Source organism: Spea bombifrons, chromosome 5 (assembly GCF_027358695.1).
Source record: "Spea bombifrons isolate aSpeBom1 chromosome 5, aSpeBom1.2.pri, whole genome shotgun sequence".
Taxonomy (NCBI): Eukaryota; Metazoa; Chordata; class Amphibia; order Anura; family Pelobatidae; genus Spea; species Spea bombifrons.
Genome location: NC_071091.1, coordinates 68409791 through 68436665, shown reverse-complemented (window position 1 = coordinate 68436665; position 26875 = coordinate 68409791). Strand labels below are relative to the sequence as shown.

Here is a 26875-nt window from a genome sequence, read left to right as displayed (position 1 = left end):
ATCTCTTTACTTGAGGTCTACCAGTTATCTGCACAGGTCAAAATGCCAATATGGCCAAACCGCTGATTTTTACATCACTTTTTGTTGCATGGCGATCAATGGCATGCATTTACAATGTATTTGATAAAAATACATTTATTTTAACTAATTTTAAACTCAAAGGAAGATACCTTGTGACCACATTGTATTTTTGCCTTATTGTTATTGTTTTGCCTTACTCCGTGCTTATGTAGTATTAAAGGATTAATACTACATTTAATTGCAATGTAGAAAGCAAATCTTACATGGTAAAACGTTTCCACAAAGCCAAGGCCTACCTCAGCAGCTAGATGTTTGGCTGGGCTTCTGACACATGGATTCCCATCCAGCAGATGCCTCTCTGAGACTTTAATTACAGATTTATATGTTCTCATCATTGTTTTAGAACTCAACAGAAGAGAGACTTAAGACAAAACACTATGCATCTTAACTTCATTTCTATTCACCCTCTAATAAATGCCATCTGGTGTATACTTTGGGGGATATAATAACCGTCAAAAATCCTGCCATGTTATTAGAACCGGCACCAAGTTGATCTGAAATACATATTTGAACAGATGTGTTTAAATTACATTGCTGACAACATAACATGAATAAATTCTGAGCAACCGTGTGTGTGGATTTAAAATGTACGTAAAGGATAGATTTGGAGGTGCAGCTAATGTAAGGAGTATATAATTACTGCCCAGGACACTCGACAACGCTCACGCCTAAAAATGCTGTTCCACCTACTCTGGCAAATGTAACACTTTTTATAACTAAATGCACCCCAAATGCTTATCATGTGACACAAAAGCAGTCTGTTGCTATAGAAACTAAAAAAGATTCTTAAAGTTTGTATGTGATTAAACACCCATTGGAAAGAATATAATGACACATCCACTTAGTTTTATTGGTTTAACATGCTAAAATGTTATTTTTTTCACTTTTGATTAAATTGAACTGCAAAATAAAACCCAGAAAATAAATTAGTTATATCATGCCCTTTAATAATAGAAAGCATTATTCAGGAAATATGGTTGGTCCTCTCACCCATATGCGTTTACACCCCTAACCCGATAGAGCCCCTCAACAGGAACAATAACCGCAAAGGTGATCTTTAAGAGAACTTTGTAAATAAAGTCCAGAAACAGACGGCGAATGATGGTTCACCCTTACGACCCAAGCTGTTGTGGAACTTACATAATTAAACAGATTTCCCTAAGAATGAACGGTGCCCCACGGAATAAGACAGCAAAGATCATATTCCATGGGCTCGACTTGGGTCATTCGGAATGTTATAAACCAGGTTGTTAGAACTGAAAAAATATCCACCAGTTACCCATAACACAAGCATAACTGTAAAATCATCTCTATTTCTATAGAATATAAGATAAAGATGAGTGAAGCAGTCGGGATCATAACATATTAAGGCACAATTACAAACGGTGAAATGTTACCATGTATATGAGCGATAACACTTGAATACTTGACTAAAGTATATTTGATTAAACCATATTTATGCATCTACCTATCTAATCTAGGCACATCTCGGTGTTGGTCTATAATGTTACAGCTGGGTTTGTGTTATTTGATACCCTTCCAAGTATCCTTGTTCCAGTTTACTCTGTGTATTTGCGTGTCAATAAAAAACCAAAACACAGCTGTAAAAAACCTAGTAAAACAAGGAAAAACCCACGATGCCCATTCATGATTTAATTAGCGTATTTGATGAAATAATGTCTTCAATATTGACGACACTACAGACGGTGCCCGCTGTAACATATTACATGTTCGAATACTTTCCCTTCCTGTTTGCCACTGAGTAGCAGGATATTTAAAGTTCTGCTAGGGTAGAATTTCCATTCATCTAGGGGCTCAGATGTACAAAACCATGTTAAGGATTTCCTAACTCCTAGGAGTCCATTTGCATGAACAGGAAAGGCAGCATGATCTGATCAACAGAAGAGACAGCTTCATAAACACAGTTAGCCAGCAAGGAGCTCTTGTTGAGTGAAATCCTCCAGCATTTGTGATGACAGAAAAGGCTCAGATGTGTTTGGTTTATAATCAATAGCTTAATAGTAATTTCTGTAATGTGTGTGAAATACAGGCAAAGCGTGCACAGTAAAGTTATTATGAGTTTATTATTTTGCTTTATAAATATAAATTGCCTTTCTGTGGTTACAAAAAACCATAATGCCTCTGTACTGTATAACTGTCCTTCCCCAGGTGTGGTGGAATCAGTAGACAAGGTACTTGGCAGGAATTCTTCCAAGGAACACAATGAATGGACAGCGAATGGACCCCGAGTGCACTGTTAAGTCTGATGATAGAAGTATTTAACATATTATGAGATTCTCAGCATGGTATACACAGGACTCTTAGATGTGTATCGACCAAAAGATCTTGAATTTTCCTCAAGAGTTTTGATGTCTGACCTGATAACTCGGGTGATACGCAATTAGCAGGTACACCTTTATCATAACTGTTACCATCTATACCACTAAAAATAACGGACCGTTCATTCCAACCACTTCTGAAGAACAGTGGGGCAAACCTAATGGACGATCCAGGTGACTGTGGAGAACATCAGAAATGGGGGAAGGCGTTTACAGGCTACTGCATGACATATACGGGAGACCACGTCCCAACCTACTGCTAGGTTCATTTGGTACCTTTTATAGGGCCACACTGTGTTTTAACCAACCTCCACTAAGGCACCATACTAAGGTATAACAAAAGTGGGTTTGGAAGCAGGATAATGTCAATGGGGGACATCACTAGAGGTTAGTACAGTAATAAACAAAGATTTGTACCTATTTATAGGCTGTTGGTATGGCAGTTTTAGTTTTTTTTATGTATTAAGTTTATGAATAGCTGTATAAACCATCCACTCACACAGATTAAGTTAAAAAATATATATCTTTTCTGTTAAGCATGCTTTTACATTACCTCTAAATTAGAAAAAAATTTAAATAAATGTAGAAAGCAAATATTAAAAAAATACACACACAAAAGACACACATTTTCACTTAGAACACGTCTTCAAACGGCATCATTCTGATCATAAATAAGCAGTTAGACAGCATGTAATGCATCAAATACATTACATATGACGATCACACAGGCACTGCCCGAGCAGACATCTGTATGGATAGTGGAATGGATGGCTCTGCGATCTGCACGTCCTCTCCAGTTTCATGAGCATGTGAAGTACTAAACGCGGCTGGCATTTTTGACAAATGAAAGCGTGCGGCAAACAAGTGAAAGTGACAAAACAAGGGGATGGGTAACGAGATTGTAAAGTCGCAGGATGTCATGGTCAAGTCACTAATATTTTTGCTAGGAACCAAGTTAGCAGATGGGACAGATGACAGATAGCAGTCAGATAATTACAAGCTGCTGCCTTTCCGCATTCAAAGAACCATTATCATAATGTTACAAAAAAGCACACTTTGATCAATAATACTACTGAGGCAGGTTCCTCAGCGTACAAATCAGATATGATATTTGGATTAACAAAAAAAACCGAAACGGCTAGACTCCCTTGTTAGAGATTCTGTCCTAGTGCATTACCTAGGCGGAAGAACACTGCCTGGCCTACAAGGTCGTTTTCACAGCCTGTCTGAATATTTAACAAGTTTATTTTATGACATACTCACCATAACAAGGTTTGGCTCTCGTGGAAGCAATTGCATAACTCTGTACAAAATAACGGCAGCAGGGGTATATGATCCTTCTCAAACGTGATACACAAAGTAGTTATACTGATTATAGGTTTATGTTTAAACTAAATGTCTCAACAGACCCATCAAGTTCTCAAATAATGTCTCACCATAAACTTTTCTTTGTTATAAAGCATGGCCGCTTGTGGGTTTTATTAGCAACCAAACATACCGAGCACAGACTAATGTCATAGAAAATGTGATTTACACAGGCCTTGCTTAATATCAGAAAGCAGAAAAGGTCTTGTCCAGCAGAAAAGGTCGGAGGGGGGCTAAACGTTCTCACCCAAGTAACACCTTTTATCTTCTATTCTTCTTATGAGCTAAGAATCTTCTGCTTATATAGGACATTTGGTCATGCAGCTGGTTCATTCCATATAAAGTGAATTCAATATAGTGATGATATACATACAGCTATTTAAGCATATGAAGCTTTAATGCATAAAGGCAGAATTTTCCGAAAGAAAAGACTACAGCTGCATTTAATGAGACATGCCCTCAAGGACAGAAGGTATGCTTACATAGCTTCTGTATGTTAAATAAGTATGCATAGAGAAGAAGGAATGCATGTTTTATATGCAAAAACGTGTAACTTAGGGATAACGCTAGATATTCACTGTAAACCCACTGGAATGGCATGTCAAGAGTCCTGAGAGTTACAAGTGGCTGTTTGATGCTGACACGACCAATATAAAACTACTAACAAAAATACACGTTTACCTACAATCAAGTTATCAATGCCTTTGCCTAACTGTTTGGTAATAATTTATTTTGTGGTGTTTGACACACATTGCACTTCAGGTATACATTTACAGCTCCTGGTATGTCACTTTAAAAAAAAAAATCACATTTTGGGACATTCAGTTTTCCAACTTGGAGTTTTGACATCTAGTATCTCGGTCTCATGTCCTATGTGGGACACATTTGAAGCTGGCATTATATTTTTGAAAACTAGACTTCACTGAATCATTACGTTACCGCATTTTTTTTTTTTTTAAATCTATTTTTCTAATCACATTGACTTGGTCGAATATAACCCAGAGTTCTCAAGAAGGCCTGGAGAGACCCTCTTGGAAACTTGTTTACTTTTTAATGGGCACCACCATGGTGCTTGTGACCACTCTCCAGGGCTGTCACAGTGAGGTTTTCCAACGTTTAAGCGAAGAAAGCAACCTTTAACCGCTTTCTAAGTATTTAATGCCATGACAAGTCATTGGTCATTAAGCACCCCTTGAAATATTCTGAATAAGGCTGAAAACCTATTTCTCAGGAGGGTTTGGGCATTTAGCAGTCCTAGAAATTATACTTTTAATTTTGTTATAAAAGAATATTAACTGAGCCGGTAGAAGTGAATGTTTAATTTTATGTTGCATCTACCCTCAACTTGAGAATTATTGCATAAACCAGAGGATGAATGTGACTTTGCTTTGTACCCCGAAGTTCAAAACCTGAATTCTATGCAGTGAAACGGTCACTTCTAAGTAACTCTTACAATGCTTTACAACAAATTTCCAATTTGAATTTACAGCAGATCTTAGAGATCTTGATTTAGGTAATAAAAAGGGAAAAAAACTGAAAGTTAACAGAATGTTTATGAAAAAACAATATGTTGAAGAAAAAGTACTGAGACGACTATTGTCTAAGCATAGAGAGTGCAAATTTTCAATTACATTGTTAGTATGTCAGAACTCAGCATGCAAGAAACGTGAAAAAACATATCAACCTGTGGTTTTGCAGGGAGAAATGCCAGGGACTGAATTTGAAGGGAAAAATAGAAATACGGTATAATGGTAACAAGATCCATGGTATAAATTTAATCCGGCATCATTTCTATTGCAGACCAACAGAACCCCCACACACACACACACACAAAAAAATTACTAACGTAGCAATGGGATTTATTTTATTTGTATGCAGGGTGTCTTCTTCACAAAATCAATTATGGAGCAGTGGAAGTGTAAAAGTAAAGATAATCAATATGTGCATTTAGTTTGGTTTTTCTTTTCCTGATGGAATTATGCACTAATGGTAACAGTGCATGTATGTGTGTGTATATACAGATTCATAGATGTGCTAATAATACTTTAACATACCATGAGTCATTACTTCTCTCACCTTACTGACGGTCATGATCAGGGCCAAGGTCAATACAATGAACTATATAGGTAGACAGATTCATGAACACTCTCTAAGATATGATTGAATGTATTCACAGATTTGAGCACAAAGGACATAGGTAGTACAAATGACTGGGGACAGGGTCGCAAAGAACCAAATTGTGTCCACTGTGCTGGGGAAGGAAAGAATGTGGCGCTTGTTATAATGCCACATCCAACATCCAATCTATAACAACTTTAACCATGAGATGTCCTGCTATGCTTTTTAGATTAATGGCTGCTTGGGACATTAATTCCATCTCGATTTGCTTGCTTTTATTGGGATGTAGAAAACATCCCTTATGAATAAGCCTTACACCACTGGAAGTAGAAAAGTAGGCATTTTTAAATAAAAATATTTTCTGAAAAAGCTATTACAATGTTTATCATATCTTGCAAGCACATTATTGTATGTAAACATTTAATTTGATTGTATTTGTGTGTACAATTTTAAGCAATGATATATAGTTTTTTATATAGACTTTATGAGGTGTGATAACCTTGTATAATGGAGGAAAATATATTTTGCATGGGCAGTGGAGTTGAATGCCATTTACTCATCACACAAAATTAAAATTATCAGCTTCAACCACTGGAGGAAAGTAGTCATGTATCATTCCCCAGGGAGTTTGTCACAGATTTAGAAGGCTCTGAAAAGGTACATAATAGAAGAATCACTTCTATGCCAGATATCGCATCAAAGCAGCCTTCTACTGTGAAATAACTACGCTCTTGCGCAGTCCCTGACGTGCTTGTGTAGTCGCATCATGCCATGAAGGTGTAAAAGCTTTTTGTTTGTTCACCTGCAGGGAAAGGCCTTTTATCAGGACAGTTAACGTAGAACTTGCTGCAGTTTACGTGGCTATGTACAGAGAAGTTATACAATCTGATCGGATCCGAGTTATCAGAAAATTAGGCATCTATATTATGCCTCTGAGGCTAGCTGAGCACGACCGGCATGCATTCTAAACATATTTTTGTTGTTGTATTTCATTAAGGACCTTCAATGGAATGTATTATGCAAATAATCTGTGCAAGGGAAAACCGTGTCAGCTTTTATCTCTCTTTCGAGGAGGACACTGAAGCAGTGACCTTTCACCATCCAGCTGGCTTCTGAAGGCTGGAGTAATGATCCAACTGATAAGCAAGCAGGTGGCTCTTCAGCTACTGCTTGTAAAGGGCCATGTGTCCAAGGTGATATCTGGATAGAAGCACATGAATGGAGTACCAAATTACTATTCAAATAAGAACCATTTGCATGAAGATTCCCGTTCATCCTTGAAGAATTGCAGACACATGGGGAAAGCTCTACCTGAATCTACTCCAAATGACAAGATGGGACTTGACATCTCATGCTGGTAATAAAGGTATTCTGCAATAATTGTCACCTTCTGAGTATGTAACTAATTAATTAATGTATATCTCTTTAAAATGACTTGTGCTCTTTAAATGATCTCTTTGTGGCAGATGCAGCGTAATTCTACCCTAAGGGTTATTCAACTGGCAGGGAAGAACAACTAAAGTAACGCTATGTGAGGACATATTTACATATGTTTTATCCCAGAGATGCAAAAAAAAAAAAAAAAAAAAACGTTATAAGATTGTTATATTTAAAAATGGAGCAACATGCTAAATTTTTAGCCTAAGGCAGAGATAAGAAACTCAAATCTCATACAATCTTTTCATCCTCAGAATATTGACGTAACAGGTACCAAAAGGATGGGAGAGCCAGTAAAACGTATTTAATTCACTGGCAAAACGTTAATGATGTGTATGTGCCGTGAAAAATGAAAAGTTATATATTCACAGATTTAATTACGAGTAGCACAACAACCACCAGAGCTGTGACTACCTAGATCTGGCAATTTGTCCAAGATTGTTACAGGAGATCTAATCCATTCTACTTGCCGCTATGGCATTGTGAGATCTGTGTAAGGAGGAGTAAGGAGTATGTCTGATATGTCTGCACATCACGCTGGGAATCAGGTAGGATGATGAAATATCCATGTATAATGGTATGTATTCAACCCCTGATATTATGCCATTGGACACATTCTGCTACAGTCTGGGAAGCCTGCCAACTCTCACTATAAACATATTGTGACTTAATTACATTAAGGGATACTAATAGCGGTCATTTAAAATCTTTATTAATTTCAGGTTTCCCTGCTGTATAACACGAGGCTACTCACAACATGACAAAAGTGTAATTACGGACATCGGCCCACGGCTGAGTACTGATGCGTCTGTGTAGATTTGGTAAACGCACATCAATCTACACACCTACAAATGATTGCACTGATGTTACCTGGTCATTAACAAATAGAAATTATACCACGGCATCGCAAAATCAAAAAGGTGTAGCCTGTGCAAGGATCGTGAGAGTTGTAGTTTAATGCATTAACAGGTTCACCCGATCCAAATACTTAACAAAATGCTTTGCAACCATATCAGCAAGGCTGATATTAATCATGTATCTCCACACTCTCAGACCCTTATCTTGGCCAGCAAAAATCCACGGCATACCGTTTGTCTGTCAACCTACAAACAAACTAAATAGAATGCAGTTTGTATTAGGTGATCAAACTGTGAAAAGGGGAGTTTGGGCACAGACCCTAAACTGCAGATTAAAACGGTGAGACTACTGCTAATGTTTAATCTCAAAGGTAAAATAAAGCCGTGGGGAGAGGCTGCTGGGTGAGAAAGCAATTGAACTACCATTAAATGAAATGGAGCAGTGAAAAAAAGCATGAACGTTCCAGATTCCCACGAGATTGTAACCGTCTCCCCTAGTCTGCACAGTGTGTGACAAGCATGAGAGGAATGAAGGAGTGGAGGTCGGACACGCTTTCTGCGAGGCATAACACAACGTTTTCAGGCTTCACAGTCCAAGAGTCCAGTCACAAGGGAGGGAAAACAACAAAGCACAAGGGCTTAGTTAGGGCTTACTAGCTGTGGTTAACTGCTCGGCTGGAGCGTTCCAGGGGCTGCCAGGATTACACACAGCGTGTGAGTCAGGTTTTCCCCTGATTTCAATGACTAGTGTGGGAGCAGAAGTCCCGCCACTGTGTACTGTTGCCGCCACAGTGTATTGTGTCGAACAATAAAATAATAAAGACAGTGCTGCACATAGCTTTGGACCAGAGCCAACCTTCAGAGACATTACAAAACACCTACTCCGAGGCAGCTCACATCAAGCAGAAATACTCTGCAAATATCAGATTTAACCCTTTACGTTCCAGAGGGAAATTCCATATACTGCACCCTATTCTGGTGCTGTGAGGGTTAAAGGTCAACAAAAACAATGCAGTACCTTAATGGGATATGCTGGTTCCTCCTCTATGGCCATAAAGTGCCTTTGACCTGAATTACACTTTCTCTGTTAAGAATCATCCCCATACTGGGGGTTACATATAAAGAACATTTCTGGTGCAAACTAGTAAGTGGTGACATTAACATAGCAACTTGATGATTACTCCACTTTTACCACCACAGTTCTGTAGAATAAATTTTTCCATTAAAAGTCAAATGGTGTGACAAAATGAGAAAGTTTACCAACTTGCTGTAACTACACAGCACAGATGACCTGTTCAGTCTTTATTGGAACATGTCTTCACCACACTGCAAGCTTATCCCCAAACTGCAAGGGCTCTGGGGGTGCAAAATACCCCCTTGAGCCAAGTTAGACCTATATATAAACAACATAGTATATATATATATGTTATTATTATTGGTTTTTTTAACCTCGTCACCAATGGACACACCATAAAAAATACTTACTTTGATATAACATCTATATTTTCGTCTTTACAGTTTGACATGACGCTTCCATTAGCAGTGAAAAGGCCAATCCATAATGTATACATAAAAGCCCCACATAATCATACATTCAACAAGTGCTGAAATGACATTACATAGTTCATTGTGACAGTACCGTTTCATTATTATTAAAATATGTACAGTTGTTAATTTCTACTGAGCTCGGCTAGGCATACTCAAAAAAACGGTAGTTATTATGTACATAGAAGTGTAGTAACTGACAATTCCTATACAGACATATCTTTGCTCCCTGCTGAGGAATAAATGACACAGATGAGCGTTACGCAGCAGCTGGTAATCACACTGTCAAGAACTAAGAACTACCCAACAGGACCCACATTCCAACTCACGACAAGATGCACACATTAAATGTGAACTACACTACTTATACGTTTATTCACACGGTTTCAAATACAATTATCATATGAGGATGTTCTATATCACTATAGCTATTTGGTGGTAGACAAATGCCAGAAGAGGTGTCTGGATACAGGGTTTCTTCCTCAGGGCAGTATCTTTGAGCTCTGAGCAGAAGTGCAGAGTTTGGTCATGCCCATTCACTGCTGGGTACTGCCCATTCACTGCCCGGTACTGTCCATTCCACACTCACTCATGCGGACACTATACTCACTGACAGTCCCTGACTGGAGACATACCTATGAGAGAAAGGGAGCCCTGGGGAAGTTCCCAGGCATATCTATCATGGAAAGCCATGAGTCAGAGTGTTTAGGAGAGAATATTAAATACTCTACTCAACAGTAAAAGACATACCCATACAACTTTGCTACCAAAGTTTATATTGGGCATTTATGTTTTCAAATTATCATCATTATAACCTCATTTTAAGTGTACTTAAAGCTGTTGAACCCCCTTCGTGTTGTTACTGGTAGGAGTAAATGTGTTATTTCATTAGAGCCATCACAACAAAGCTGAAGTAAGGTTGATTGCAAAGAAACTCAAGCAAGGAAATGGGGAAAGAAAACAATATTTCCTTAATATCAAAAAACTTTTTAAAACAGAGAAAACAAAAATAAGATTATATTTCAAAGCTACAATATTAAAATTGTAAAGGACTCAGACACCCAATATATCAGGCTATGAGATCCTCTAAACCAGTTGTCACATATTCAAAATAATGTGGTTAACAAAATTCTGTACTTTTGGACAATTTTTGCTGCTCTCTAGAAAGAGCTTTAAGATGTAATGGAAAAATACTGACTATGCAAAATGTCCTACAGCTTTGTAGGCAATGAGTTTCCATATGACATTCCTATCAAGAACAGCAACCTCTAAACCTAAAACTATGGTCCAATTTTCTACGCGGTAAATCAGGGAAATCCATATTCATTCCTCAGCGAATTTACAGATCTGATTTGAAAGATAAGTGGCTTTAAAAACAGCTGGATCAGTCCAAGGGTAGAATTTATAACTGTCACATTTACACTCCTGCTTGTTGGCTGCCCTTGAGGAACAAAGTATTTTTCCACTTGTGTAGTGCAGGGACTTTAGCAGAATATGGTTTTGTTAGATTAAAAACAAAAAAAAAAGGATTAGTTTTATAACATCACATGAAATCTAACCACAAGACATCCACTACAGATATACCATCTCATAAGAACTCCAGAAATCTACAGCTATAGACCAATTCATGACTCTTAAAGTGACATTTTATGGAGCGGGACCAAATACATTAACAAGATGTTAGCTGTACTCAGTGCTCGGGATGTTACGAACAAGACTAGGTGATGAAGCTCGAAAGAACTGCAAGGAGATGGTCAGAGACTAACCCATTGTGTTCACAGTTCTGAAGATGTGTTACATTAACACATTTCCTCATCTTCTGTTCTTCATTATATCTGGCACATCTACATGATAGAATGTGCATGCCAGTTAATCTGCGTTAATCTACCCACTACCAAAAGGCCCTGTAATGTCATTAGCACCATGTTCGTGTGGACATTTTCTTTCATATAGTATGTTGCTAGGTAATGTAGTTTCTGTTTTTCACAAAGTAGAACCTTAGTAGAAGTTAGAAACACACAGTAGGGATTGCAGAGGTTCGTACACTGCCGCACAGGTCTAAACTCAAACATCTGACAAAAGAGAGAAAGAGAATGCAGTACATATAGTTAAGGGTAAGGACTATATCCTAAAAATGAAAATAGTAAAAAAAAAAAGTACCGTATTTGCTCGATTATAAGACGAGGTTTTTTTCAGAGCAAATGCTCTGAAAAATACCCCTCGTCTTATAATCGGGGTCGTCTTCTAATCAGACCTCAAATAGAGGTCTGATTAGGAGACTAAGATCCAGATCCCCCGCACCGCTGCAGGGGACCTGGATCCTCGTGTCGTCGCCCCCCCACTTACCGGTGCTTCCGGAGGTGAAGTTGGCAGCGGGGGTTTGTATGCGTCCGTCGCAAATACCTCCCCCGACTGTCAGACATCAGAGTTCCAGAGTTCCTGATCTCTGACAGCCGGGGAAGGTATTTGCGACGGACGCATACAAACCCCCGCTGCCAACTCCACCTCCTTCCGGCTGCCGCGGAATGAGACGTCAACCCGCTGCCCCGGCAATACAGCAGGAAATTGGAAGCACCGGTAAGTAAGTAAGTAAGTAAGTGTGTGTGTGTGTGTGTGTGTGTGTGTGTGTGTGTGTGTGTGTGTGTGTGTGTGTGTGTGTGTGTGTGTGTGTGTGTGTGTGTGTGTGTGTGTGTGTGTAGGGCATTTCTGGAATGCCTTACACCCCTATATGCCACTCTGGCACTTAGGGGGTTAAAAGGCATATTATGGGGCAGAGTGGCATATAGGGAGGTATAAGGCATTTCAGGAGGCAGAGTGGCGTTAAGGGGGCATTTAATAGTGCACTCTGCCTCCTGAAATGCCTTATACCTCCCTATATGCCACTCTGCCCCATAATATGCCTTTTAACCCCCTAAATGCCAGAGTGGCATATAGGGGTATAAGGCATTTCTGGAGGCAGAGTGCTCTATATAATGCCTTTTAACTCCCTTAATGCCACTCTGCCTCCTGGAATGCCTTATACCTCCCTATATGCCACTCTGCCCCATAATATGCATGTTAACCCCCTAAATGCCAGAATGGGATATAGGGGTATAAGGCATTTCTGGAGGCAGAGTGGCACATAGGGGGTCAAAAGGCATACCATGGGGCACAGTGGCATATAGAGGGTTAAAAGGCATATCATGGGCCACAGTGCCATATTGGTGTGGCAAGCCTGGGGGCAGATGTGCGTAACTGGGGGACAGGTTGGAAAATACAAGAAATAAAAAAAAAATATTTTTCTCAATCATAGCTTTTATTAAAAAAAATAGTTTACATGAATTAACATTTACTGGTAAAACTTTTTTCCTTTAGGGTCGTCTTATATTCAGGCTTTTTCTTTTTTTCCTAAGTTAATATTCAGATTTTGGGGGGTCGTCTTATAATCAGGGTCGTCTTATAATCGAGCAAATACGGTATTTTTTTTTTTAATTTTATTTATATAGTGCCAGAACCCAGTCCTCAGTTTAAACCAAACAACCAAACCTCTAATTATCAGTCACCTTTTAGATCCTGAGCCAAAAGTGATCATTGTTACGGTTACTGGAGTATTAAATCAATAGTTACTGCTTAGTGGATTAAAGGGCTTTCTGAAGAGAGCAAGATCCACGTTTTGCTAAGGAATACAGCTTCCCACAGATCTAAGAAGGATGGATGCCACCTACAAAATGTGTGCTTATGTTCCAACCTGTATTGATGTTTTAGGAACGCTCCGTTGATCCACTAAAAGACCTTGAGCTACTTACAACACAATCGGCAGATCAAAAAAGAGTGATTGATTTAATTACAATATAACTATGTTTACAGATGATTTTTACAATTCCCATATGCAATATTAAATGTAATATTATAATAATGTCCCAAACTCTGTGTAAAAATATACATTAAAGTATCTAATAGCAGTTGACGTTTACAGTGGCCTCACTTTAACCTTCATTTTAGTGTCAAATAATTCCTGCCAAAAACACAGCAAATCTCCTCAAGGGAGAGAGACATCTGTTTTTCTGCACTTGAGAAACAGGGAATTGGATGCGTCCAATGCACATAATGTATTCTCATTTTACAATCTCACAAACGCATTAGTTGGATACCACAGAAGGAATTAGCAGATAAGCCATTCTTGCAAGTTCTTCAACATGCTACTGTCAGAAACATGTTGCTAAAAATGAAGTAGGAACTACATTAGACTGAAGCGCCGGCACACTTACAATAAGCTATTTGTAAAGCAGTTAAACAATAACCCCCCCCACACACACACACGCTTCTTTACAGCTTGTATAATTTTTCAAAAGAAGATAAATGCTTTAATACATTAAAATGACCAAAATCAGCAGTGCCGCTCAAGAAAACTGTAAGATGTTCCATCTACCACACATAGAACGTATAGTGGGTTTCCACATGTATGAACTCAAAAGATAATAAATGATTGCCTATTCTCATTTACAGTAACACCAGAAAGCATAACTTAAAGCAAAAACATTAAAACACCCACCATGACTAATTCACAGTTTAATGCTATTTACAATGACAAGTTTAACACAGTACCCTACTCTGTCGGATGACCTGCAGGGAAGACTGGCAACTTTTATCCTGCGGGTAAGTCTAAATAAACAGTAGAAATGTAAACCTACTTGCCAGACCAAAGACAGCCCAATAAAGAATAGAGCGGGTGGTCTTAACAGGCATCTTTTAAAAAAGCACATCATTAGCCAACACATTTTGGTTAGTCTAATTACCTGGTGCATTTCGCTTTAGGTGCTCCCTCTGGATATGCTTTGAATCGCAAATTATAGCGGTCCTACTGACAACAATATAAAGTCCTTCAACATCACTCATAACCTTTTGCCTATTTGGCTCTCGAAGGTAAAAAGATAAAGCTTTTCTAAGAGAAACCAGGAGTGTCACACGCAAGACCTTTTTTTTTGTTTTTTTTAATCAAAACTCTGTTTTGAGTTGGCTTCTTAAACTGGTGATTTTTTTTTTTATTAGTGTCCATGTATTAAATTGGAGAAGCTGAAATATCCTATTCCAAAGGAGTGACATCATATAGGTAAAATCTGTACACACAGTACTATAGCTCTATAATTCATACACAAATCATGTAGCTTGCATGTGTCATTTCTACATACAACCTGTGAAGCTTTGTCTCTTGCATCCCTTTCACACCTCTACATGCACCATCATGCTGATCACACATAACAGGCCAAGTAAACCATCTGTATTCAGACGAAGGAGACTTAAACGCTTAACACCAGGGGATAGATCTGAAGGTTGTGTAGACGCCCCTGGAAGATACTCCAATGACATCTGTAAACTTAAGTGGAGACTGATATAGGCCCCTTGACACAAGATCAATGGCAATAGGCACTTGAAACATCTACAGATACTTCCCCTTAACTGAGACACCTACTATCACAAATACCCTTTCTACCTTCAGACTTCACACTGGGAAATTCAGACTCATGTATAGTGTATTAACATGTCCATGCGGACAGATTATTTGATTACATGATTCTGTCTTTACAAGAATAGATGACAATAAATAAAGATGACAGTCCCACACTATTTCTGCAGTCATGTATTCTTCTTCTGGAATATATGAATTATGTCATATATATATATATATATATATATATATATATATATATATATATATATATATATATATATATATATATATATATATATATATATATATATATATATATAAACTTTGACACTAGTTAATCACGTGTGCATTGAATCTCAAATTAATGGCCAGCACTGTCTGACACGTACGTTACTCACACAGGTAAACATGGGTTTGCTAGCAGTTATTTGGTATTTTAAAAAATATTTGAAAAACATTCATAAATTAATGAAAATCGGTAATGGACATCATTCATTACAGAGAAACGATTAGGCTTATGAAGAGTACTGTTTTTTAGGATACATAATCATTACCTGACTGAAAGAATGGTTACATTTTTGATTCCATAAAGACACAAGGCGGCAATGACATAGTGGTATCTGTAAATAGGTGATAGAATACTTTTTTCATAGGCATGCTACATAAAACGAGTATGACAAGACGAAGCCATAGTCTACGTGCAGTGCCAGTGATGTTAACTAAATGCTATGGGGGGGAGTCACCATTTTCAGCTTGTTAAAGACGCACTTCAGCCATCATATGTACTTTTAACTATTGTGGTCTCCCCCTGACAGCCCTCCCAGCTACTTTCCATTGACTTAACATATCTCCTTGCACATGATCTAGTTTCCTCCAGCCAGCTCCAGTGCTAGCTTGGCGAATGCTGTGACCCCTGCGCACATGTGTAGAAAGCGCAGCCATTACTTTCAAGCAGCCAATCAGGGGCAAGAATCACTGGATCACAGGAGGAGGAGGGCAGCTGCAGCTTAATTTTAAGTGCTTTATATCTGTTTTTGAAGAGTACCATCCTTTAGTGGTGCAGTCAGGGGACAGTATATCGTCCCTTTAAAATTCAGAGGCAGATTGGCAAGTATTGTGTTACAAACCTACTACCATGTATATCTACATGCCTATTATCCACATAGAAACCCTGCTTTCAGAATGCAAGCGGTTATCTTAGCCATAATTACAAGTCAAATAAGAAATCGATGATACAGAGGCTAAGGCACTGTATTTATCCAGCATTATTTGGCTGGATTATTTTATCCTGGCACTGAAAAGGTTAATTGTTATACAAAAGCCTCTTAGGCTCAGCAGTCAGAGGTGAGATAATAATCCACGCTGTGTATTACCTCCTTACAGAAGCCTAACTACAAGCCAAGGAAATTACGCATGGCTCGCTCATTTTACTCACTCGCCCTGCTAGCTGAACTCATCAGTGTCTATCTCCACGGGCGTGAAACTGCAGCAGATGTTCCAAGGGTGTGCATGGAAAGTGTTAACAAGCACAGCCATGGTGCATTTATCAAAAGGAGAAGAAAAGGGATCATTATACATTATAAACTAAGACAAAACTTAACCAACAGGGTGTTTGTTTAAATTATTATCCATAACGTCCATTGTATAGAGATGCTCAATGTGCTGGAGTCATATCAATTAAGTTGATAAGTAATAATAATAAAACACTACTACTACTACTAATTACTACACAATTTAATCTACAATTGAGCAATGCTGAGCCTTCAAGCCCCAATGAGTACCATTAGATATTGAGCTGGATTCAAGGGAGCAGTATAAAATAAACTCATCATGGGAAGAAAACCACACAGATTTGACCATCAGGCAAACAAGGGGAGAACAATAAAGAATATTTCTGCCACTTAAGGGTTAAAATGCAGAGTCTGGAAGGACCTGGGCAGAGGTGTACTATGTTGGACTGGAGAGCCCAACAGACGTACACCAATATTCGGGAATGATGTGTGGTTTCTAGGATTGAATTCATTAAACAACGTCAATGGAGTTGTTAGAAGAGGTTGCAGTTTTAAGTCTGTCACTTCACAATTCATTATATATAATGCATAATATAATGTATAATGCATCATTTAATGTGTAAAGAGACTTTGTAAAACCCTCAGTGGTTAAACTATGCACTATACAGGGCCAGTCGGCTCGTACTGTAGCAGCAGCTCAGTGGGGTTGACTCTTCGTAATGTATAGTGAAGGGAAAGATCTGTCACACAAACTCTCCTAAATAAACCCTAATATGTATAATGTGGATGAAAGATAATAGAGAAAATCTAAATACAGGATTATATCTTATTATATTTTGACAAGAAGATTAGTGCTGGGGGAAAGATCTGTACTCTGGTAAAGCTCCATTAGTCAATGTATCATTAATGTATTTGTTTCTGCTGTATTATCAGTTTAATGTGGCCAGTCCTCGGGCAGTATAATTTATCATTGCCAAAATGTGGCTTACACGGCAAAGCTCTTCATTTTTACACCATGTTAGGGGCACTGCACACCTTTACACGCAAACATTTGCTCCTTTGGATTAGCAGAATGTCTGCCCTGTGATGTGTACATAAACCCACATGTATGCAGACAGGGAGTTCCATTAAAAGCAGATTCACTGATATACTGCATGCTGTAACAGACGCAGAGTACCATTTATTTAATGGTTGCTAAGTGGAAAAAACAACTAAATGTAATAACTCAGAGGTCAATCCTCAAATTAAACCCTACCTCACCCTCTGTAAGTGGTGATCTATCACTATAAGTATGATTTGCATGATCTAACATATACATATTACATACATCAAGCTCTGAATACTAATCCAAGACCTCCATTAGACCTTTGAGTTAAAACTGTTTATTGACATTGTTCACAAAGAAAGAAAAACATTTGTGAGCATAATATAGTGTACAATGCATTACGTTGAAGGTATTAATGAAGGAACTATGTGTTCCAACACATTTTAACACAAACATCCCAGTCATTTGTGCCACAACCCTGTCACAAATCTAAGAAATTTTCATATTGCCTTGGGACATCTACCAGGACGAGAGAGGTTCACAAAATCCACTGCTTCCAGATAGTGATGGGAATTTTAAACTACAAGCAGATGAGAACAACCTCAAGAAGTATTGTTATATTTTTCCCAGTGTGCTTTTCAGGGGTTTGTGTATTATATAACTGCTCCCCCAACCATGAAACAATTTTTGTGTTGCTTTTATTACCTACAGATACCACTGAACAAAAATCAAGGTCTTCACATATTTATTATTACTCATTGTTATTGTAATAGCTTAGGAAAACGTGATACATTTGGCATCAAGCCTATCTGAAGAAAAAGCTTATTGAACTAGAGGATCTACATTCTGTAGAAAAAGTAGAAAAAGAACTGTGTCTTGCAATCTTATCACAATCACCACAATTCCTGGCGCCCAACATGTGCTGCGTCTTAAGTATCCAGAAGGCTTCAACTCGAGTGCCCACTTCTGTGCTGGAGTGTTTATAAAGCGGGGAGACAACCTGCTCTGTACGGGACAGCGGCTGTATCCACCGTAATGGTACCCAGTCACACGTATAATAATACATCTATAATAAGCACCCTAGATGCATAGCATTTGAGAACATGTCGGTTCCCTGTGGAGTCATTCCAACAGTCTCCAGCCATAGACACGGGTTACAGGCAATCCCAGTAAGGAGGAAGATTACAGGCCCAGGTTTGCTTAGCAGAGCTGGTAAAATCTACTTGACAGAAAACCTTTACAGCCATATAAACATTCTCTGGGAAACATGGCTCGATACAAGTGGCAGAGTTAGGTACAGGTAACAAAATCATAAAAGCAGCAAGCCGTGGACCAAACCAATGATTTGGAACAAGAAGAAAGAGCTGCGAGTATAATAAAGTATTGCTTTTCTAAACTAGTACTTGTGTAACACATCACGGTCACATAATACCTTGCTGAAAGTACCATATTCGCAATTTATTGTAAACTGGAACACCATGTAATACACTCACATTTAATATTTTTGGGATGGATATACAGGTTGGTGCATTCCCCTGTCACAGCCATCGCCGCTAGATTACCTGAGACGCAGCTGCTGTTATGATTATGGCTGCCAACTCCAAGGGGATAATGAGTCAGATGTGGTCTGATCACATACTACACAATATAGGGGAGAATTCCATGAAAACTTGGATTTTCAAGCTCAGGCTCATTACTGGTACCACATATCATGGTTACCTTATTCTATTTTATTTATTTAAATGAAATAGAAAATAAAGTAATATTGATGCTGCAGCCTGATCTTGAAATTAAGATTTTTCACGTGGCATTCACTAGCCCTTTCTTTGTTTTGGGGTTTTGGCTTTCTATGTAGAGCGACTATGGCTTTTAGTTGCTTTTCAGAATAGGGAGACTAAGTTTATATATTTATATTTAAGTATTTATGCAATCAAAGTTATTTGGAGAACTATAGCACTTTTTTATATTCAAACCTGAGGCCCTTTACCAGAGCTGCACAACCTAAGACCCCAATGGCAGCAAACAGGACAGATTTTGTTTTATAACCTAGAGTGAGCACAGGCATCACAGTGTATTAAATGATGTATTTTTTTAATATAATTCTTGGTGTGTCTACAGGCCTGGAGTTGTGTACCCTTGTGCTATACCTGCATTCCATAACAGTGGTGTAGTATTCTCACACATTAACTTTTATCTAGCAAAAACAATTTACGCAGAGCTTCTTACAATATACGGCATTACATTCAAAGAGTATGACAAAACTAGAACTAAGACAAATTGATACATTAGGTAAAGACAGCCCTGCTTGCAAACTTACACACATCCAGCTATACTACTAACAACAGTATTTCAACTATATGGTTTTTAGGTTTACTTAGTCTGAAAGTAATGCATGTCATACAGAAGGTGCTAGACAAATGGGTTTATGCACTAAAACAGGAGTTTGCAGGAGAGATGAAGTTCCAACTCCCTGACCTTCCAACGTAGTACAGATGTCCAACTCTAGTAAATTTCTCCAGCAAGAAGTGCGGTCTGCCCTGCGCAAAGCATTGTTAACCCAAGGAGATTACGTTCTACAATTTAATGTGTAGTCAATGAATATCACAACGCTTAATCCTTAATTATATTTTAATTGTAGATCACTCCAAATACTGGCATCATTTTAGCCAGCAAGAAGAGAACTCTATTCTTGGGTTAAAGTTTCAGTTACATGCAATGCCAGACCATGAATTTTTACACCGGGCATTTAGACATTAACGCTAAAGCATAGAGACACATTGAAAAATTATAAAATGCTGGAATATCATCAAATCGGAAAAACAAACAGAAAATAACTTGCTTCACAAAAAAAAACCTGCATGTGGTAGTCAAACAATCTCAATTAGGTTTTTCTGACAGAGAACAAAATAATATTGGGTAAAATGTATGCGTCACGGGGATGAAAGTCACCCTGAAGAATGTAAAAACCACATCAATGATCCGTTCCAAGGAAGTTAAGAACCTTGAAGATTTATTTTTTCTTTTCTTTGCACAAAGATAGGAATATGTTGCAGTTTTAGATGTTGTGGAAAAAAAAGCCGAGCTAATCTCTCACAGCACATAAGTAAACATACCTCTCTTTCAAAAAATCCACCACCCGTTTGAAGTCTGCTATGCAGTATTCTCTCTTCATGTCCATGAGCACGCTGTCTGAGGCCGACTGCACCGGAATGTGGAGGAAGGCATACACTCGTGGATGGTTCAGGATCTTGGCCATTTCCTGGAACACAAGACAAAATGGTTTGATGTTTAATAGAACAAAATAATTAGTTACTTGAAAAGATGGTGCTTGGCCACAGTGGAAAACTGTATACGGGAAAGTATCAATGAAGTTCTCATCACTGACCTTGGCCAACTTGACCATTATTTCACACAGAGATATATAAACAGATCCGTTGAGAATTGTGACACGTCAAAATTGGACAGCGAGGCAAAACATCCCAATGTATACGACAGACACTAAAAAAAGTGTTATCGCTTAAGTTCATGCATCTGCTTACATTCTGTAAAATTATCTCTCCATTTAGTAAATTCTCCTTCAGCAAACAAAAAAGTTTAGACTGCTCCAGATTCGACTGGCGTCATAATTTGTATTGTGGACTAAACTGGAAATATATTTACTTCCTATATATATACAATGTAACAGTAAAAGGTTTTTGGGGTTTATTTTGCAGACCAAAGCAATCAATGCAGAAAAATAAAACAATTATACAAAACATTAAAGTAGTAGCATAGTAACCATACCCAAATTATATTAATATTGTAACAATGCAGGTCAGTGAATACATGTACTGAGTTACTCCAGTGTATACATTTAATGCAGTAAAAAAAAAGAAAACAAAATGTATTTGTGTGCTTTTTATTGGCAATGATTAAACGCTGTTGTCTGGCCTGTCACTGGAAGAGTGAAAGGGATATTGAAATATCATTGATTGATTTAGATAGAGCCATCACATTCTGTAATGGATAAACAGGACATACACAGGATGTAACAAGTGGCATGACCATTTAGACGCACAAACAAAATGAGGAGAGAGGCCTGCTCAAATGAGCTTACAATTTACAATATGCACAAACATGGTTTTTCCACTAAATGAACGGTCTTTCCTGCGTCTATTCTCTTTCCAACGCAAATAATTGTGAACCATTGTTGAGAATAAGGAACACAGTAAAACATTGTCTAAATCACACTTCGTGGGTTACGGGTTTTAAGCAGCACCCTGACTAAGCTGCTATGTAAGTGAGTTGCATTAACCGTGAGGTACTACGGAAGCAGACTGGTCGTACGCATTTCCAAGTTAGAATCAAATGTTGAATAAAGCAGCAAAGCAAATCAGACCCGAGACTGTGGAATCTCTATTTTATAAATGCCTCAAAGCAGATCCTGGTTAAAAGCATTTATTCAAATGCCGTTTTCATAAAGCACTCCCGGCAAAACCAATATTGGGCCTCACCTCTTTGCCCTAAGACGCCTCCAGTTATGAAGCATGGCTCCGGGATGATAATCTTGGCTTTGGGCGAATCTGTGCATCCGTTGACGCTGCTGTGTCCTCTTTGGGTTTTAAAAATGAATGCTCGTGTGTGCATTAGAAAAAAAATTGTTTCAAATAAATGAAACGTTCACAACCAACCATCGCTATAATCTTATTAACCCCGGCTCTCAATGTAAATATTCTGTATACACATTCCATCTCTATGACATCCAGACATAGTGTTACCCACATAATAAAAAAATAAATACCATGTCTTATTTATCAATGGTTATCCTTTATATACCTTGTATGTGTGTTCTGAGGCACATACACAATGCAGTGAGACACGTATAAACGTATAAACCATGTATGCTTTTCCTTTGAAACTGTATAAGCGTGGAATATTCTTTCCAGAGAAACCACGTTTATTACACATGCATTTCTCTGAACAGGTCTATTGTTCTAACGGCAGATAACAGTCGGCCCGATTCAATAGGGATGTGTGCTTTTCTTTATAAAGGCAAAATAATTGCCATCAGGTTATCCCATTTGGTTTGGAGCTCTGAAGCACTGTATTTACACAAAAAAATCCTTCTATTGAATTTGGAGCGCACACACTTGGAGAAGCTCGGCAGCTGGTCAGCCAAAGCTACAGCCTCACGCTCCTTAACCCCACCTGTGCCAGGCATTTACCTTAGTGCGTTAACAACTGAAGAGACCTCTCAGGTCCCAAGAGATTCTGCACCAATTATAGAACCAATAAAAGATAGATATCGTCCCCATTAGCTGAGCATTCATATTCAAAAAAACTAACTACACTTTTCTGGAACACCTATTTGTTTCACACTGAAGCACATCTACTAATGGGTGGAGAAGAATATCTCAAGTTATATTTGCATACAGGACTATACAAATCATGATACTTTAAGGCCTGTATGTGTGTGTCTCTAGTTAATGGTTAACTGTTATTTTTCTTTATGTAATAAGACCACTTTTACTTTTGTAAAACAAGGGAGGGTAGTTACGTCACAAAAACTACCTTTACAGTTTAGAATAGCTTTATGTTGCATAACATGTAAACAGGTCTCGTAAACCACAGAAACACCTACGCATTGCTTATAGAGCTTATAGACACATATAGAGGGTCAAAGGGCACTCTTTAAAGCCCAATGTGAAAGGTGCTGCCTTTGCACATTCACTGTTACACCGGAGTAAGAATTCTTTATCGGACACCCCTCACAGTAGTCAACTGCTACACAACCATAATGGAGGACACCGAGATATAGGTATGAAATTAAAAGCTAGGCCTGCCCTTAGCAGATGTAAATGTTATCAGCCAAATCATATGTCAAAACTTATAGGATTCCCCTAGTGAGTGACGCCTGAACTCACTGTAAAGCACTGATTTAACAAACTAAAATGAATCCGAACATAAACCATGCTTGGCAATTGTATTACTGTTATAATCAAGTAACTCAAGTTCTTTAAAGACTTTTAATTTAATTTTGAGGGCCGCGTAAATGCATGCAACAAGCAAAGCAATGAGCACACATGCTAACAGCATACTGAATGTACAGACCACACAAAATCAGGGCTACATAGACTATTCTCTGTGGGAGCCATAAATTCTAACACTGTCTTCAGAACATTCTTGGGAAAGAAGAGATCACTGAACTTTAACCAATTTTAGAACTTGGGTAGCTCAGTTACATCAATTGTGTAATAGTTACTATTGTAAAGCTATTCTATTTTTTATGCATTTGAGGATAAAAGGTGCATTTAATTCTAAATCTTTGTTAATTATGACTGCATGTATTTACACTTTGTAAATATTACTATTTAATAGACTGCAAGCACACAGAGTATCTGTGCAATTTTTATATTCTCCCTCATTTGCTGGCGCTCTAACAAGCAATAAGAATAGTAGCACATGAAATAAATAACTGAACATACAGAATTGGCTAACAACCCTTGGTACATATGCTGGTGTGAACACCAAGCCTTGAGGGACAGAGGATTTTGTTATTCCTGCTTGTAAACAGACATTTCATTCAAAAAGTTTGATTAAAGGACTTAAAGAGAGATACTTCAAACATGGCTAAATTGAAACAAAAAAAGGCTTGATTCCTTTAAGAATCTTCAGAAAAAATAAAAACAGGACGAGTAATTTAAGCGTCACACCGTGATCCTTTTAATTTTTTCCAGAGCCCAGCCAAACACTGATCTCCGGCATGGAACAGTTTACTGGCAGGTGTGCTCCCTCGAATGGCCTATCCATGGAGATACCACAAGTGTTACACTGCATGACACTGTCCACACAAACATGGAACAGATGTTTGGAAAGGTTTCCTCTACTGAAAACCAGACGGTAACCCGATAGGCTTGAATCCTTTGAGTCCACAGACGCTAGAGTATTAATGGAAACTATTACTTCAACATCGAACTGTAAACAGGAATCCCCCACCAGCGGTCACAACAGGCCTCACCTTTCCTGAAACGAACATTGTGCTAATCACCCATCCTAATTTAGTTCAATTACATAATCTTATTAACACGTTCTCTCTTTGATGCAAGAAACGTGCTTGCAAAATAAATCAGTTCAAACTCTCACTATAAACAAAACCTATTTCTCACCAAGTTTTAATTATATATTTTTCTGTGTATTGATATATATATATAGTCTGATACATTAAGTGAATGCCATAGCATAAGCAGCAGTTATAACCTTAATATTCTCTTCACTAATCTTCAGGCAATGTCAGCAAAATATGTACACAGGTACAGGCAACACGCTGAGATCATCATCGCCATGTTCAGTCATTTCATAAGGCATCAACGGGGACCCACCATCAGTAGCCTATGTTAGAGGGTATTGGGGTAAAAGTGCACCAATAATGTACAAAGATGTTAGTGGACTGAAAAAAATGCATCTCTCCTGAAATCTCCTCTCTTAGTGACCAAACTCAAAAGAGTCCACCAGTAGATACTTCTTTCTGGGTGCCAGTTGTATAAATCTCAGCAGCCATGGACACATAATTCTACAGCCTTTGTACTGTACTATATGTTTTGACCTTGTTCTATAAAAATAACTAAACTATGTTGCCATTTTTTTCTACATAAATATCCTTAATATCTGACACACGGAGTTCATATCTTTGTCCAAACTGAGGTTTACAGTTATGCTGCTTAGTCTATTGGACAATACTTTTCCCAGTACCCCAGGGCTAATTTATATATCTGTGTGTGTGTGTGTGTCTGTGTGTATAAATATAGAGAGATGGGGGACAGACTGAAAGAGCTAGAAAGTAAGAACATGTTAGACTTTCAGTTGACAAGCTATTTAAACAAAAGAAAAGAAATTGCCTACAAGATAACGATGTAACCGATGACAGATTTATAATCAGTTCACGTAAATGTATGGGGAATCCTCATATCCTCCAGCATTATCCAACTTTTAGGCCTGATGCAAGCATCAAAGCTTCCGCATGACGACCAGACTGACTTCATAATCATGCCATTCTATCACACCACTGATTTAATAAGTTCCAGGCTCCCATCCTGGGGATCTTAATCAAATCATGTCCTCCCCATTCAATAAACACTGAGCACTATATGCAAGCTTTCCACAACTTGAAACCCTCTGAGTAAAAATTTGTTTGGGTTTGTTAATTCATCGCCACATGTAGCTGCTGCCATTAGAAGCCATCTTGGTGCCAGTACAAGCCATTTCGGCACTCTTTGCTGAGGCAATGTGGGAGGGACCGTGTGTGGGAGGGTACATTTCAATGAATTATTGCGAGCATAACAACTGGGAATGGGGTATTTAACTGTAAAACCGATAAACAAGCCTAAGATGCAAGCAGCTATAAATGTAAAAAAAATCTAAACACAGTAATTTAGCAGAGTCTTTAATTTCGGTAATTTTCTCTAGTGCTGGAATAATGAACATTTCTAAATACAATCAGCCTGTACCATCGACGCTCTGATACGGCTGAAACAAGGCCACAGCACTCTGAGAATGATAGTAATATGAGCGACTGATTTCATGGGACTCTCTGACAATTCATTAAGGGTCATTTCCATTTTCTGATACGCTTAAAGAAATGATCTCAAAGATACCATTTTTTTCCTCCTTTTCTTTAACTACGGACGCCAAGGTCTAATGAAGCACAGCAGCTTTGCTACAGATTATGTAGATGATGTAGCAAGGCACAGTGGATGTGGCAGCCCATCAATCACACAAAACAAAGGGTTCTATGCATATGGACCACGTATGAACTTCTGGAGCAGCGTGGATGGAGGCGGCTGCAGCTTTAATTACCATGAAAAGCCGAAATAACACACAAAGTGAGCTCTTATTGGGTTATTAATAAATGTGGAAATATTACTGAGTGAAAAGGGCAGACTGTTAAGTAAGATATTTCTTTTTTTCTCATCCTAAGCGGCTGCCATTATCCCCAATTCGTTCATGTAACAGTGTGCTTTTTTTTTTTTTATTTAAATGCATTTCTTTGTTTCTACTGCACAGTATATATAGTGAATTTCTGCAACAAAAGCTTTAGAAACCAACGATCATAAAGCTTCATCCACAGATAATTTCCGTATAAAAAACCCTACCCTTTGCCCCAGACTTTTTAT

General features: G+C 38.2%; 1 protein-coding gene across 1 annotated transcript in view; it reads right to left on the bottom strand.

Annotated features, from left to right (window-relative positions):
• The window catches only part of CDKAL1 (CDK5 regulatory subunit associated protein 1 like 1), a 333479-nt gene that overhangs the window by 100861 nt on the left and 205743 nt on the right, over positions 1 to 26875 (bottom strand). Inside the window, exon 11 of the mRNA XM_053467623.1 lies at positions 20840 to 20985. Within this exon, the coding sequence (XP_053323598.1) occupies positions 20840 to 20985 (146 nt within the window). The remainder of the gene's footprint in view (positions 1 to 20839; positions 20986 to 26875) is intronic.